The 13,462-nt window shown below is 43.5% G+C and overlaps 1 protein-coding gene across 4 annotated transcripts in view; it reads right to left on the bottom strand.

The window, feature by feature from the left end:
- Positions 1 to 13,462, bottom strand: part of ZDHHC16 (zinc finger DHHC-type palmitoyltransferase 16) — a 122,580-nt gene that overhangs the window by 78,581 nt on the left and 30,537 nt on the right. For all 4 annotated transcript variants that reach the window (XM_069239614.1, XM_069239616.1, XM_069239613.1 and 1 more), the window contains exon 2: positions 5,324 to 5,576. In XM_069239614.1, coding sequence (XP_069095715.1) covers positions 5,324 to 5,560 — 237 coding nt within the window. In that variant the 5' untranslated portion in view covers positions 5,561 to 5,576. The remainder of the gene's footprint in view (positions 1 to 5,323; positions 5,577 to 13,462) is intronic.

Raw genomic sequence — 13,462 nt, 5'->3', positions numbered from 1 at the left:
AGATGTTGTCTGTTTTGAAGGTAGTCAGCAACTGCTGCTAAATGTAAGCATATGGATATGAATATGAATGCAAGGCCAGAGCGTTGTACATGTAGTAGGTAGCAAACAAAATTTTGTCTGAATCGATTGATACTGTTGATACTGCTGTTATGACAGTAACAGACAAATCTCTTCCATTAAGCTGCATAACATGCTCTAGTAGTCGGTTTGCATGCTTCTTTAAGGATGCCCATACAGTCAGGTGGGAGGTTGCAATAACCAACTCTATGACCTCAGGAGCCAAGTTGCTAGATGGAGTTCCTTGGGATTTTGGTGCCTGATTTCTCCATGGTTCCAAGTGAGAAGGTTTGGGTTAAGGGGAAGCTTCTTGTGAGGAACTACTAATAGTTCAAGAAGGGTTGTGAACCAGGGTCGGGCCCATATGGGAGCCACTAGTATTAGTGTGAGGGATGTTTGCCTGAGCTTCTGAACAAGAAACAGAAGAAGAGGGGGAGGCGGAAAAGCATAGGCAAATATCCCAGAACAGTTCATCCATGGAGCATTTACTTTGGATCGGGGTGTGGGAACCTGGCGGTGAAGTTTGGGCAATTTGCGTTGTCCAGTGTATCGGAAGATCTATGTCTGGAAGCACCCCACTTTGGGAAGTATGGAAGTTGGTGGAGTGCTGACTCGTGGACTTGTTGCCGAATCCTGCTGAGAAGGTTGTCAAAATTGTTGCCTGCTCCCAGAAGATGTTCAACTAACGGATGTTGTGACAGAGAGCTCAGCGCCAGATTGTCTGTGATAAGGCGGGCTAACTGTAGAGAGCACATCCTGCCCTGTTTCTGTAGATAGTACATGGCTGGTTGTATGTTGCAGTACTGCTAATAAGCTCCTGATAGAAGGTGGTGTCATCAGAAGGAGGAAACTATAGCTTGTGCCCACCGCCGTGCACAGTTTTCTGCTAAATAATTGTACTGCAAATGTTACTTTGATATTATCAATGATGTTATCAGCGATGTCATGGGTGATGTAATATCCCAGCAGTGCACTTCAAGGGCGCAAGTCATAGTTACCTGAGCTAACCATAACTGCTAAACTTCTATGTTTTTGTGTGAGTAATTCAAATCCTAACAATAACGTCCCTCTAACCATTGTTTTTTTAGGTGAATGTCTATGGTTTATTAAATTCTATTTCCTAACTATAATGACCCTGCAACCTTCGTTTTTTTCAGTGAATCTAAGTTTTTTTAAATTCTATTTCCTAACTATAATGGGTGTATAAGTATTTGAGTGGTTCTGTAAGCAGCAGCATGAGTCACTGATGGGACTGTGAAAGTGTCTGAGTGGGTGGGTGAGTGAGTGTGTGAGTGAGTCTATGACTGGATGTGTCAGTCTGAGTGGGTGTCTGAGTGGGTGTGTGGAGTGAGTGAGTGAGTGAGTGAGTGAGTGAGTGTGTGTGTGTGTGTGTGTGTGTGTGTGTGTGTGTGTGTGTGTGTGTGTGTGTGTGTGTGTGTGTGTGTGTGTGTGTGTGTGTGTGGTTCTGTCATTGGGTGAATGAGTGTCCGAGTAGGTCTGTGAATGAGTGAGTGGGTGCATCAGAAAATAAATAAGCAGCCGACTTGGGGCACCCACATTTTAAATTTTTAGGGTTGCGTCAGGAGTCCCAGAGCCTGGCCTCTCCAGCCCGACAACCACAGATCAAAATGTTTTCATGGGGTGAGGGGCACTGGGGGAGATGAGCACCAGGGTCTCTTCGGCTCCCATCACAGAAGCCAGCCCTTTTAAACAAAAATTCCTGGTCTGTGCACTGGTGCACCCACTGCTGGGTGCACCGGTGCACCCACTGCTGGGTGTCACACAGGGTACCCAAAGCGCCCGCTGGAGCCGCCACCAGTCCTTATCTCCCAACCGGGGATAGCAGATTTTTTTTTCCACTAGTCCTGCCTTGTGAGAGCAAAGTTCTGTTCCCTGCCTGGAAGAGTGCAGACGGGGTATGCCTGCACTCGCCTGTGCAGGAAACCACAGTGTTCAGAGGATGGGCTCACCAGGACTCTGTTAAGTTTTAGGCCCAGCGCACCCCTCTCCCCTTTTAAAATAAATTCACCCATCGGAGATTGGGCCCACGTGGCCTAAAGAGGCCCAGGGAGTGGGTCCGTGGTCCCACTGCACCCTTTAAAAAAATGTGGTTCTAGGTGATGGGGTGCCGTGGGCTAATATCGGGGAGGGGACATGTGCGGCCCCTCTCCCCCATTTTAAAATAAATGTGGCCCTGGGGGATGGGGTCCCTGGGCCTAAACATGCTCAGGGAGGGGCGCACACCCTCCTTGCCTTTAAATAAAAACAAAATGGCCCCAAAGGGAACAGGGCGCCCAGGAATGATATTGGGGCGAGAGTGGGCGCAGCCCCCTGCCCCTTTTAAAATAATTTTGTCCTTGGGGGCAGGGCTTGAGGGATGGGGTCACTGGGCCTAAACAAGCTCAGGGAGGGGTGCACACCCTCCTTGCCTTTAAATAAAAACAAAATGGCCCGAAGGGAACAGGGCGCCCAGGGACGATGTTGGGGCGAGAGTGGGTCCAGCCCCGCACCTTTTAAAATAATTTTGTCCGTGGGGGCTGGTGTTCCTGGGGCCTAGCGAGGGGCATGACTCCCTCCCCTTCAAGATGACAAGCGCCACCAACTCCTGCGCCCTGGCCCATCCTGGGGGGAATTTTTTTTTTGTATTCATTTTTCCCTGGGTTTGCGGATCCACTGCAAATTTGCAGCAAAAGTTAAAAAATATATATATACATGACTTTGGCCCCGGCAAAATACTTTTTTTCTAGGTCTCTGGACTGAGTCCCAAGTCTTTATATGGTTGCCACCACATCGTTGTTGAAGTGGTGGCAGCCAATCAAATCTCCCCGAGAGATCTGACAGCTCCACGAATTCTCGAAGGTGAGAAATATCTATATCTATATATTTTTTTAGCCCTAACTACTCAAGCTACAGAACGGATTCACACCATATCACAATTAGCATGCTTTCTGAACCAAGATCTTGCTTTCTGCCAAATTTTGTGTAATTCTGTTCAGTAGTTTTTTGTGTTATTGTTGATCAATTTTCCAACCAATGGAAAAATGATTGGGAAAATCACATTTTGGTACTCCCTCTTTTTCATGGATCACCCCAAAACTTTCTAGGAGGATGCGGAGATGGAAAAACTTTTTTTTTTTTTATGTTTCTTGAAGATTCGCCAAACGGTGCCAAAGTTATCACCAAACCAAACAATGCTTTTCCCATGAAAATACAATTCTAACTAGCGAGAGAACAGAGAGAGAGAGAAAGTGCTAGAAAGAGAAAGGAGAGAGACAATAAAAACTCTGTAGAAGAGGTCAATTAATTTTGCAAGCGCAGTTCAGCTTTCCTTATTTTATTCATCATAAGTGATAATTTTGGTTTAGCTACCATTTCAGTTTGGACAGAATATTTCAAGTTCTCTTCCCTTCCCTTGGTGCACTTTCTGTCACAGCATCCCCATACCTTACCACCCTTTTGCCCAGATGCAGAAGGTACCCATCCTCTGCTAAATTGGGACTCCCTGCACACTCACAAACAGGCCTGACACCATTGGCTTGGCTTGGCTTGGCTTGGCTTGGTACTAGGTGTCAAAGGGTCCCAGAGACAAATATGAATCATGCAGTATTTACATTCATTTTTAATTCGACATCATATTCTTATCAATTTAAATACCAGGCAGTTCACTCATGCTATCTATTCTATTAGGGCACGCCCTGTTGTGTCCCTTTATCTACCAACCACTTTTAATCGCCTCCGAAATGTTACACTGTTGCCATTTCTCAACAAAAACAAGAGCAATGGTCCCCAGAGTTTTTTAAACTATCTTTCCCTGGAATATCTTTTGTAACGCTATACTTATGGCTGGGGCTTCAGCCTTTTCACAAAGCATGAGAATTCCCTGTTTTACAGCTTGAAAGCATGAAGACGATCATCTCTTTCCTTTATTTCCATGCAATGAGTAGATAATTTCTGATGGGAGACCTAGTGGGATCTTCAAAGGGCCTCTAGCTCCTTTGGACTCTAATCTCATGTATGCCTTCAGGCACCTCGTTCCAGTATGTATGTTAAAGAAGGCATGCCCACAAGGTATGTGAGAGAGTGCAATGTTGCCTGCAGCCTCACCAGCAGGATTTTAGCCTCATACAATTAATTTTATTCAGCCTGGCTGGTGTTTAGTGCCATCTATACATCATGTAGGATTATCTTTTCTCTTCAATGTGAATTATGGCAAGATTGCCTTATCTTCTATCATAATCACTAGTTCTTTTTTTCACCGTCTCTGAAATGAATGTTGACTTGGCTCGGTGTCTGTGTCAGAATCGTATGTGTAAATAGGATTTGCAGGGTTTGGTTAGTATTTGTTTTCACCAGTTTTACAAATGGTGTTAATTATCTGGTTTGCCCTCTTCTAATCTGCAGGTGCATTTGCAAAGTCTCACTTTAAGTTATCTGAACCTCTGCCCCTCCTGAAGGCCACAGTCTTCCTTGATCTACTAGAATAATTTAATTGTGCTTTTGTGGAACAGGTTCCCCACTGTTGAAGGGGACAGGTAGGAAGTTCATCCTAGTACCAGTTTGTTCCCAATTCTTCAAAGTGGCCCCAACTACAGAAGAAAAATAAACAAACATTTTCAATGCAATTTAATTCCTATTTATTCATTCAATGAAAATCTGATAATTAAATCACTAAACATGTCATCAATAGCCAATTACAAGCAATATTATAATCAAGTCTCTCCATAATTTAGCTCTTCTTCTTTCTTTGACGCTGCTGAGAAAGACTGCCTTTTCTATAGCTAATGTATTTATTTTATTTTTTATGATTTAAACTACTATATTCCAATGTGTGTTTCCAAACAAAGAAGAGACCGAGAGCCTTTGGAGATCCTGATTACTGACAGGAGGCAGAGTAATAATGTTTAAGTCTATATCATGTGAAAGAGGTACTTTCCAAGAGAAAGCGCTCCTCACAGGAATCATGCAAGTGATGCTAAAGGTGTGGCTGCACTGATACCCAGTCATTTCCTAAAAATCTATCTAATGTACATCAAAAATATATTTGAATTTCAGCAGCTTTCAAAAACTTTAAAGCCTCTGGCCAGGCATGTGCAAAATAGGCTTTTTTCTAGCACTTCCATAATTGTTTAGTCTAATGAGAATATTAAGCAATACAGGGAACTTATTCTCAATTCATAGAAAAGAAATTTCACACATAAAACTCTTAAAACTCATACAATTTAATGGAATTGATTTCTAAAGAAATACATTTTCTAATAATACTTACCACACCAAACCACCTTGTAACATGATCCACAATCCAATAGATGGGCTCAAAGAGGGAGTCAATGATGACGTCGCTGTTGGTGAAAGAATTGTACACCAGGGTGAGGTAGGAGAGGCGCCCATACTTCCATAGCTCCTGTATACGCTTCAGAAACCGAAGCCTCCGTCGGCGCCCTAGCCGCAGGCACCGCAAGAAGAGGCGCATGATGCTGGCAAAAAAGCGCTGACGGCTTCGCATTCCCACCACTCATAACCTATGAATTAGGAGAGCAGCAAGGTTTAAAAGCAGTGTGCATATAACATGTCCCTTTAAATTACTCTTCATATTGAAATTGACTATGTTTTGTTCAGAAGTTTATCCTACTTCAAAGCAGGTTTTGCATTACAAGATAGTTTCTTCAGCTAAAACTATCTTTAACTAAAACATAAGGGTGATTTTCGGTTGCAGAATATGAATTATTTGTAGAGCCGACAAGGGATGATGGGCACAAAATAAATATGGTCAGTTTTGAATAATAATACATGCATACAAATATGTCTGCATGCCATATCAGTACAGAAAAACATGTGATTGTGGTTACCATGTTTCTTTTTGTAAACTCTGACCTTACATGGCACAAGGTAAAAGATGCCTGGATACACACTTGTCTCCAAACATGCAACATTTGGGTCTCTGAATTGCATTCTTCAGAAAAATAATGATATCTATATAGATGAGAAGAATATAGACAGAAACAAGCAATGCTATTTTATGAGACAATTTGGTGACGCTTTACCATTAATGTACTCTTGCCAGAAAATATTGTCTTTATCTAATGAAAAAGTTCAGACAGAAGTCAAGTAATGTGATCAACGTACTCATCTTGCGATGAGAAAATGTAACTCGATAAATCTAGTTTTGTAAGCAACTGTAGTCTTCCATTAGAGTAGTCTATTGGTGACCAACATTTCAACCTCATTGCAGGTAGGATAAGAGATTCTCATCCAAAGAGTGATTTTGGCGGGGGTGGTGGAATGATCCACCTCTGAACACTGGAATGTAAAGTGTACAAATAGACTCGAACCAACCAAAATTAGGAGAACAGACAACTAAATCCACAACTCAAGAAGAGATCTCTAAAAGGCATCTGCAGTCTGTGTTAACAAATAGTTTGAAAGGACTAATTTTTTGTGTCTATTGCTTACTAAGAAAGAACTCTTGCCCAGACTGCACAAAATCATAGGCCCAGAGTAATTTTGTCAGTTTCCCATTTGAACAGTATCAGAATAAGAAATCTACCTCTGAATATGACTTATTTTTGCTAAAAAGCCTAGCCACAAGTGGCTACGCACAAATACATATTTTGAATCTTTGAGCTGCAGGTACTTTGAGGAAGTGTTTTGCACTTTTGGATTTTGACAATGCATCATTGAAATGATTTAAGCATTGCACACAAATCTTCCTTCAAATTGAAAAATAAGTTTTCCGATGTAACTACGGTTCAAACTATAATTAGGGCCACTGGAATTATGCGATTGTGCGGCTGCAGCGATTTTCGAATAATTAGAGATTTGCCGCTTTTGCCACATAATTTGCAGATTTTAACAAAAAAATGTGTTTCTAGCTCAAACGGTTCAAAAGTTACTGAAAAGACAGCAACAGGGGTTGTCACGCAGTAAAAGTCCCTTTGCAAAGCTAGACAGGTCACTGGTGCTAAAGAGGTGCAAACTATGCCCAGAAAGTGTTACTAAGTTTAAAAAAGATTTAATTTTGAAGTAATACTACTGCAAAATGTGCTGCCTTGTGCCTCATAATTTGCCTTTCATTGCTGCATAATTTGCTCAATCCTTCCGTATAATTTGGCATTCTACTCCTGTATAATTCCAGTGGCCCTGACTACAATAAAGAGACGGAGCTGCCCCTTCATTTACCCATCATTTCAATGGGTGTGGAAATCCTATAGCCTGGTGCCCTGCACATATTGTTTGGGGTCAAGGACAACAAGGTTTCATGTTTATTTTGTCCTGGGGACAAGCAGGCTCAACTCCATGCAGCACAAACCCCGTGCTGCCAGTTTACAGTAACACATTATTCAGCAGGGAAGGGAATAGTCTGCAGTTGAGGTAATATTTGTTTCCGTACGTTAATGCTATTCCAACTTGTATTAATGGTTCATTAATGCAAAACCTTTATTATTAGGTGAGTGCTCTAAGTAAATGTTGTAAGCTCTGACTTCACTCCTGACCGTGGTTCCCGCAAATAAACATATGTACATTTGTTTGCAAGTTTAACGTTAAAATGAGGCCACATAGAATGCTCTCTGATTGGATGTAAGTACTTGCAGAAGCTTGAAAGCATGATTGATGATTCTGTGCTCTCAAAATAAAATGCCCACAAAAAAAAAAACTAGGAAAAAAACGTTTTGCTAAACTACTGTGAAATTTTAGGAACCATTTCTTTGAAGCATCATTTAGTAAAATGTATTGATGCATGCTAATATTTCCCAGACATATTTATAATGGAAAAATCAGTGTACCAGTTTCCACAAGATTACGGAAAACATGAAAACAAACAAGCATTGGCAAACCAATAAGTATGACATTGTGGATGTGTCTTTTGGTTTAGTCAATGTTTGTCTTGTATTAACATGGCTTTTTTAAAACTTTGTTATGGGAACTGCCAGGCCCTCACCATTGTAGCAAACATTGGTAAAAAGCAAAAATACTTTCTGGTCTTAAAAAGCACACATTAACAGTAGTTCCTGGCACTGAGCAAAACTACTCTGTGTGCCAATACGCTCCTTGTGAAAGAGCAGATTGCTATCGTTCTCAGAGAAGCCAGCCAATAAATGGCTAAAGAGATAGCATTTTAATAGAAAAAAAGGTCTTGGTTAATGCCAGACCTAAATAGGGGCACAATTCCTAAAGAAATTCACAAAAGTGCACGTTTTTGCAGTAGTGCAGATTAATGTATTTCTTGAATTCACAAGAATTTACAGAAGTAAACTAGGAAATCGTACTCCTAGAAAGTATTTGTGAATGGTATTTTAGCACAAGCAAATATGCATGTTTAGAGTTGCTCACGCACAAATCTGCTCAGCACTTACAAGTTCATTCGCTCTCCAACCACTTTTTTCCCTAATCATGGAAGAAGATTTAGTTCTGCCCTTGTCAGTGGTACATTTCCAAAAAATGCAAGTTAGAAAGTTTGCACAGACTGCAAAGGGCATTCCAACCCCGGAAGTTATCGCCTACTGCTATCTCCAGCCCAGTATGTAGTTCTGCAGAAAGGTGGCAAAATAATGAAACGGCTAGTATTCAAGACCTATTATAGTATTAGCTCTGGCATAATCAGAGAGCCTATTATCAAAGCTGTTATATAATGAGATTGCTGCCATAATTTGCCGCCACACTACATGGCACCAAACCGACCCCATGAAAAAAGAACTGCTACTTCCTCACATCGATTTCTTTTTATTGTTAGAAAATATCACCACTACCAGTCCCCACAGCCCCAGAACAGTGACAAATGCAGGAGTGTGAAATGTAATAAAATACCTAATTGTCCGTGGAACAAGCTGCCTCGTAAATCTTCTTGTCCAGTACAAAAAAAAAATCAACATGTCACTTTGGATAACCAAAACACGTCTGTGTATGTGCTTTGGTTGTGCATTTCACAGGGTGCGGGCCGATGGCCTAGGGGGGTTGGCTGAAGGGCCTGGCCTATGTCCAGGCCCTGCACTCAATCTCCTGTGGACACCCATCCCAAACACAGACACCCCACATTCATTTTTTTATTTTTTTTGCTGGTACAGGGGTACTCCTGTAGATCCAGAGCTCAAGCTTTATCCCTATGGTGAAACAGTACCATGCAAGCTTCCTTGGGCAAACTTGTGCAATAATGTATTATACGGATGAAGCTTTAGCGGCAGCTCCAGCGAGGTACCACAGTGCTTCACGGTATGGCTGTGTTTGGCCTTGCAGGAGTACCACAGTGCTCGCAGCACAAAGATTTTTTTTTATGGATCCCGTGTTGTGGTTTCTCTGGGTCCACCTTCGTCACCAAAAGTCCCTGCAGATCAGGGTGTCCTACAGGGGACCTACATTTTGCGCCACCTGGACTTCATACCTGGTGCTGGGCTTGGTGGCATCGGACCCAATCGATGGCCTGCTTCGCCACCTACCAGCACCCCAGTTTGCCTGCCAGGAGGGAAGAGTCCTGCATGCCCTACAGGTGCTCCACCTCCTAGATAAATCCAGTATAAAGCTGAGCATGAAGAGCAAACATGTGGAGCATGGGCTGTCGCTATACCTAAGTAAAGGCCTGAATACAGATGCGCGCTCACCCCCTGACAACATTGACTTTTGGAACCCCAGTTTTGGAGGCGAACTTGGCCAGACCATGCAAGGCAAGCGTGGTCAACGTCCCTGATCTGCTACACTACCTCTGGAAATTGCCCTAAGCTCCCTGAATTTACTTCTCCGTTGCTGGATGACAAGATGGGCCGTGGAGACCAGCGACAACACCTGCTGACGTTTGATAACAGCAAACAACCCAGGCGTTCCTTTATGGATCAGCACGCCTCTGATGACCCTGTGACTCGCACTGGCTGAGCTTCGTGCAGGATTTCAGCCTACAGACTCTTGCTTCGATTCCCTCACGGCGCAGCTGGATCGGATGACTGAGCGCTTGGACCGTCCGGTCATCAGAATGGAAGGGGCCTAAAGACACGTTTCCGAGATTGAGGATGGATGTGTTGGCACTCAAAATCATCTGGATAGGTTAGAACATCTGTTGAAAACTGAGGGATCCAAGAATGAAGATCTAGAGATGCACTTGCGTGCAATAATATTCGCATCACAGGAGTGGCAGAGTATACCAACACCGGGCGCACGGACAGCTTTGTTGAGAAGCTAATGAATGGGCTCTTTGGCATGGACACCATTACAAGCAATTTTGGTGTGGAGAGGGCACACAAATCACTGGGCCAGCACCCAGCTCCTCTGCGCCTTTTATTGCTCACTTTTTGAATTTTCGATTTTGAGACACTGCACTGCGCCTGGCGCACGAAAAGGGCCCACTACAGTATCAAAACATGTCCATTTCTATTTACCCTGACTTCACCCACCTGGTTCAAGAGGCAAGGAGCAAATATGCAGACACTAAGTCACTGCTCCAAAAGAGCAATACAATGTTGTACCCTGCATGTTTGCGCATAGAATTGGATGGTAAGCACTACACATTTTCAACCCCTGCTAAGGACGCATCGTTTTGCAAACAATCTCAATGGGGAGTGCATCCATGATGTCCTCGACGCGCAGGGGGCTCGGGCTTGCCCCCCCCTTCCCCATCAGCCTCGATACAGCACAATCCCTGAGGGGAAATCCATGATCTGGGCACGGAAGAGCTAACAGTGTATTTGGCATTGTCCTAGCTTACGTACTGTATTTGACAGCATAATACCTTCTTCATTTCATACTATTTCAGGCACTGACAATCTCCCTTTCCGAAAGTGAAAGAGTTGACTCACCCCAATGGTGAATGCCAGAACATTTCAAAGTTTATGGGTGATACTGGATACTGTGCTTTGGTATTCATCAGGGGATTCTACCTATCGGAGTGTGGGGGGATGTAGGGGGTGGTTTGGTTCAGTTGTATTGCATGCTTAATACATCCTAACAGTGATGCTATTTCTGAATTCTTGTTTTACTGGCTTTGTTACCCGCTGATCGGTTCACTGGCAGAGTATCTATGAGAGGTGGCCATGGAGTGGCTTGAGAGAGGTCATCAGCAGTACCTTTCAGCCCCTATAACCTGCGAAGAGATCTCTCAGGCCATCGATTCTCCGAGTGTCTGGAAGGCCCCAGGAATTGATGGTTTAACGGGGGGCTTTTATAAAACTTACAAAGTTATTCTAACCCCACACTTACTTGAGGTTTATGCAGAGTCTCTGTAGACGGGCACCCTATTGCCTACTCTGAGGGAGGTAGTGATAGTATTACTCTTGAAACCAGGCAAGCCCCCACATGTGCATCTTATAGACTGCTATTGTTGCTAAACCACGACAACAAGATACTGGCAAAAGTTGAAGCCACTCAGCTGGCTCTTCTGATGGACCAAATTATATCTCCTATGCAATCAGGGTTTGTACCGCACTGCTCAACACCAATAAACCTCCGTACAATTTTTGCGAGGATCAACCAAATATCTCCAACTCTACCAGCAGCAGGGGTGCTGCATGATGCTGAGAAGGCACTTGATTCTCTTGAATGGTGCTTTCTTCATGCTACTCTAGCAAAGAGAGCTGATCGCCTTGCTTTACGTGGCCCTTCTCGCCCGAATCCAGGTGAATGGCATACTATCTTATCTGCGGCAGTCGTCAGGGCTGCCAGCTTTCCCCTTTGCTATTTATAGTAGCTATGGATCCTTTAGTGCGTGCTTTCCAGGAACGTCATCTTGATCGGGGACTGAGGTTTCCTTGGGCCCGCTGCTGGTGGCCTCCCTCTATGCAGATGAAGTCCTGCTATTCATCCAGTACCCTGCTATAAACCTCCCTTCCTTTATTCGGGAGGTTGTGCGCTTTTGAGCCTACTCCGGTTTATTTATTAACTTGGGCAAATCTGAAATATTCCCATTGACTGATGCCACAGCCCCTGCTCCTTAGTGTACCCCCTCCGGTGGTGCGTGGGCCCACCAAAATACTTTGCCTTATTTCTCCATAGAGACAGTGCTGAGATGGTGCGTTAGGACTATGGCCATGCTATGGACAAACTTGCAAAGCAAATCGATAGGTGGATTGTGCCTCTTTTCTCCATGGCTGGCAGAATTGCTATAATCAAGGTGGTGGTTCTGCCGCACTTTTTATACTTGTTTCTTAACATTCCCATTGTCCTCTATAATAGATTTTTCGATACTCTCCAGAGGTCTGCTTATTAAACTGGTCTAGGCTGGACAGCATCCTCCCATCCGCTGGGATATTTTAACTCTTCCTCATAACAGAGGTAGATTTGCTGTGCCCGACCTGTGCCTTTATTATCTAGTGGCCCAGGCACATTTGGTTTATTTTTTTATACCACCCAGACGTGTGTCTACCCTTCCTTAAACCTGAACACTTGAAATCACCCTGTATTCCCTCCCCACACTGCTTCTGCGGGGCCTCCCTGGAAGCCCGAATGAGTTGCAGACACTTCCTACCATGGGCTGGGCTTGGTCCAAATTGCTCAAATATTTGGAATGCACCACTCTGTATTCTCCACACCTGCTCCTGTCAAACAACCTCTGGATCCCACTCACTCTGGAGCAGGATACTCAGCATATGCTTGATACTCATTGTTTGTATACTCTGGGTGACCTTTACAGCGCTGGCACCCTTAAATCTGGGTCCTCACTGCTGGAGGAGGGAAATGAGACATAATTAAATAGATTCATCCTTCACTGCCTGCACAGTACATTGTGTGCAATCCCGCTTACGTCTCCGGTGGAACCGTCTGAATTTTCACCTCTCTCATTGATCCTCACTGAAGTGGTACTCTCTCTACTGTGTCAGCCTGGCTCTACGATATGTCCTTTTGTCATACTACCAGCGAAATCTATGCAACGTTGCAGCCACTCTCTTCAAGATCTAGAGATATATGGCAGCCACTCGAAACTATCTCTTGACAGTGCTGCCACTTGTGCAGAGTCCCCCATGTACAACCGGTCCACAAAATCCCCAGGTACCACTTGATGACTGACTCCCTGTAGTTTTACTCTACTTTCTCATGTTCTTCTTGCTGACTCTGCTTCAAAAATCACGATCCCATTTGGAACTTTCCTCTAAATATTCAAGCTATTGTCCCTTGTACTGTGTTGCAACAGCTCAGATATCATGTTTATTGTCATTAATGCTTTGACCGATGCAATCTATTATTGCTAGCATAGCTTGACTTGCAGCCTGTATACTGTTTGCTATGGTAAATTCTGCTATATTTGTTGGTATAAAAGCTCAAAAATAAAGGTTAAAAATTTTTTAAAGCAAATTGGGCTTCAGATATGGGTGGGCGGGTCCTCTTGTTAATAAGACAAAAATTGCTGAGAAAGGCAATAACAATATTTAAGAACAACCAATACTTAGCTGCACATTGTACAACAGTAAGCCAGGTCCAGAGCATTTCTTCATCC

The sequence above is a fragment of the Pleurodeles waltl genome, chromosome 6 (assembly GCF_031143425.1).
Source record: "Pleurodeles waltl isolate 20211129_DDA chromosome 6, aPleWal1.hap1.20221129, whole genome shotgun sequence".
In the NCBI taxonomy this organism is placed as follows: domain Eukaryota; kingdom Metazoa; phylum Chordata; class Amphibia; order Caudata; family Salamandridae; genus Pleurodeles; species Pleurodeles waltl.
The sequence above is the reverse complement of the archived record's forward strand: the minus strand, read 5'-3'. Positions and strand labels throughout refer to the sequence as shown.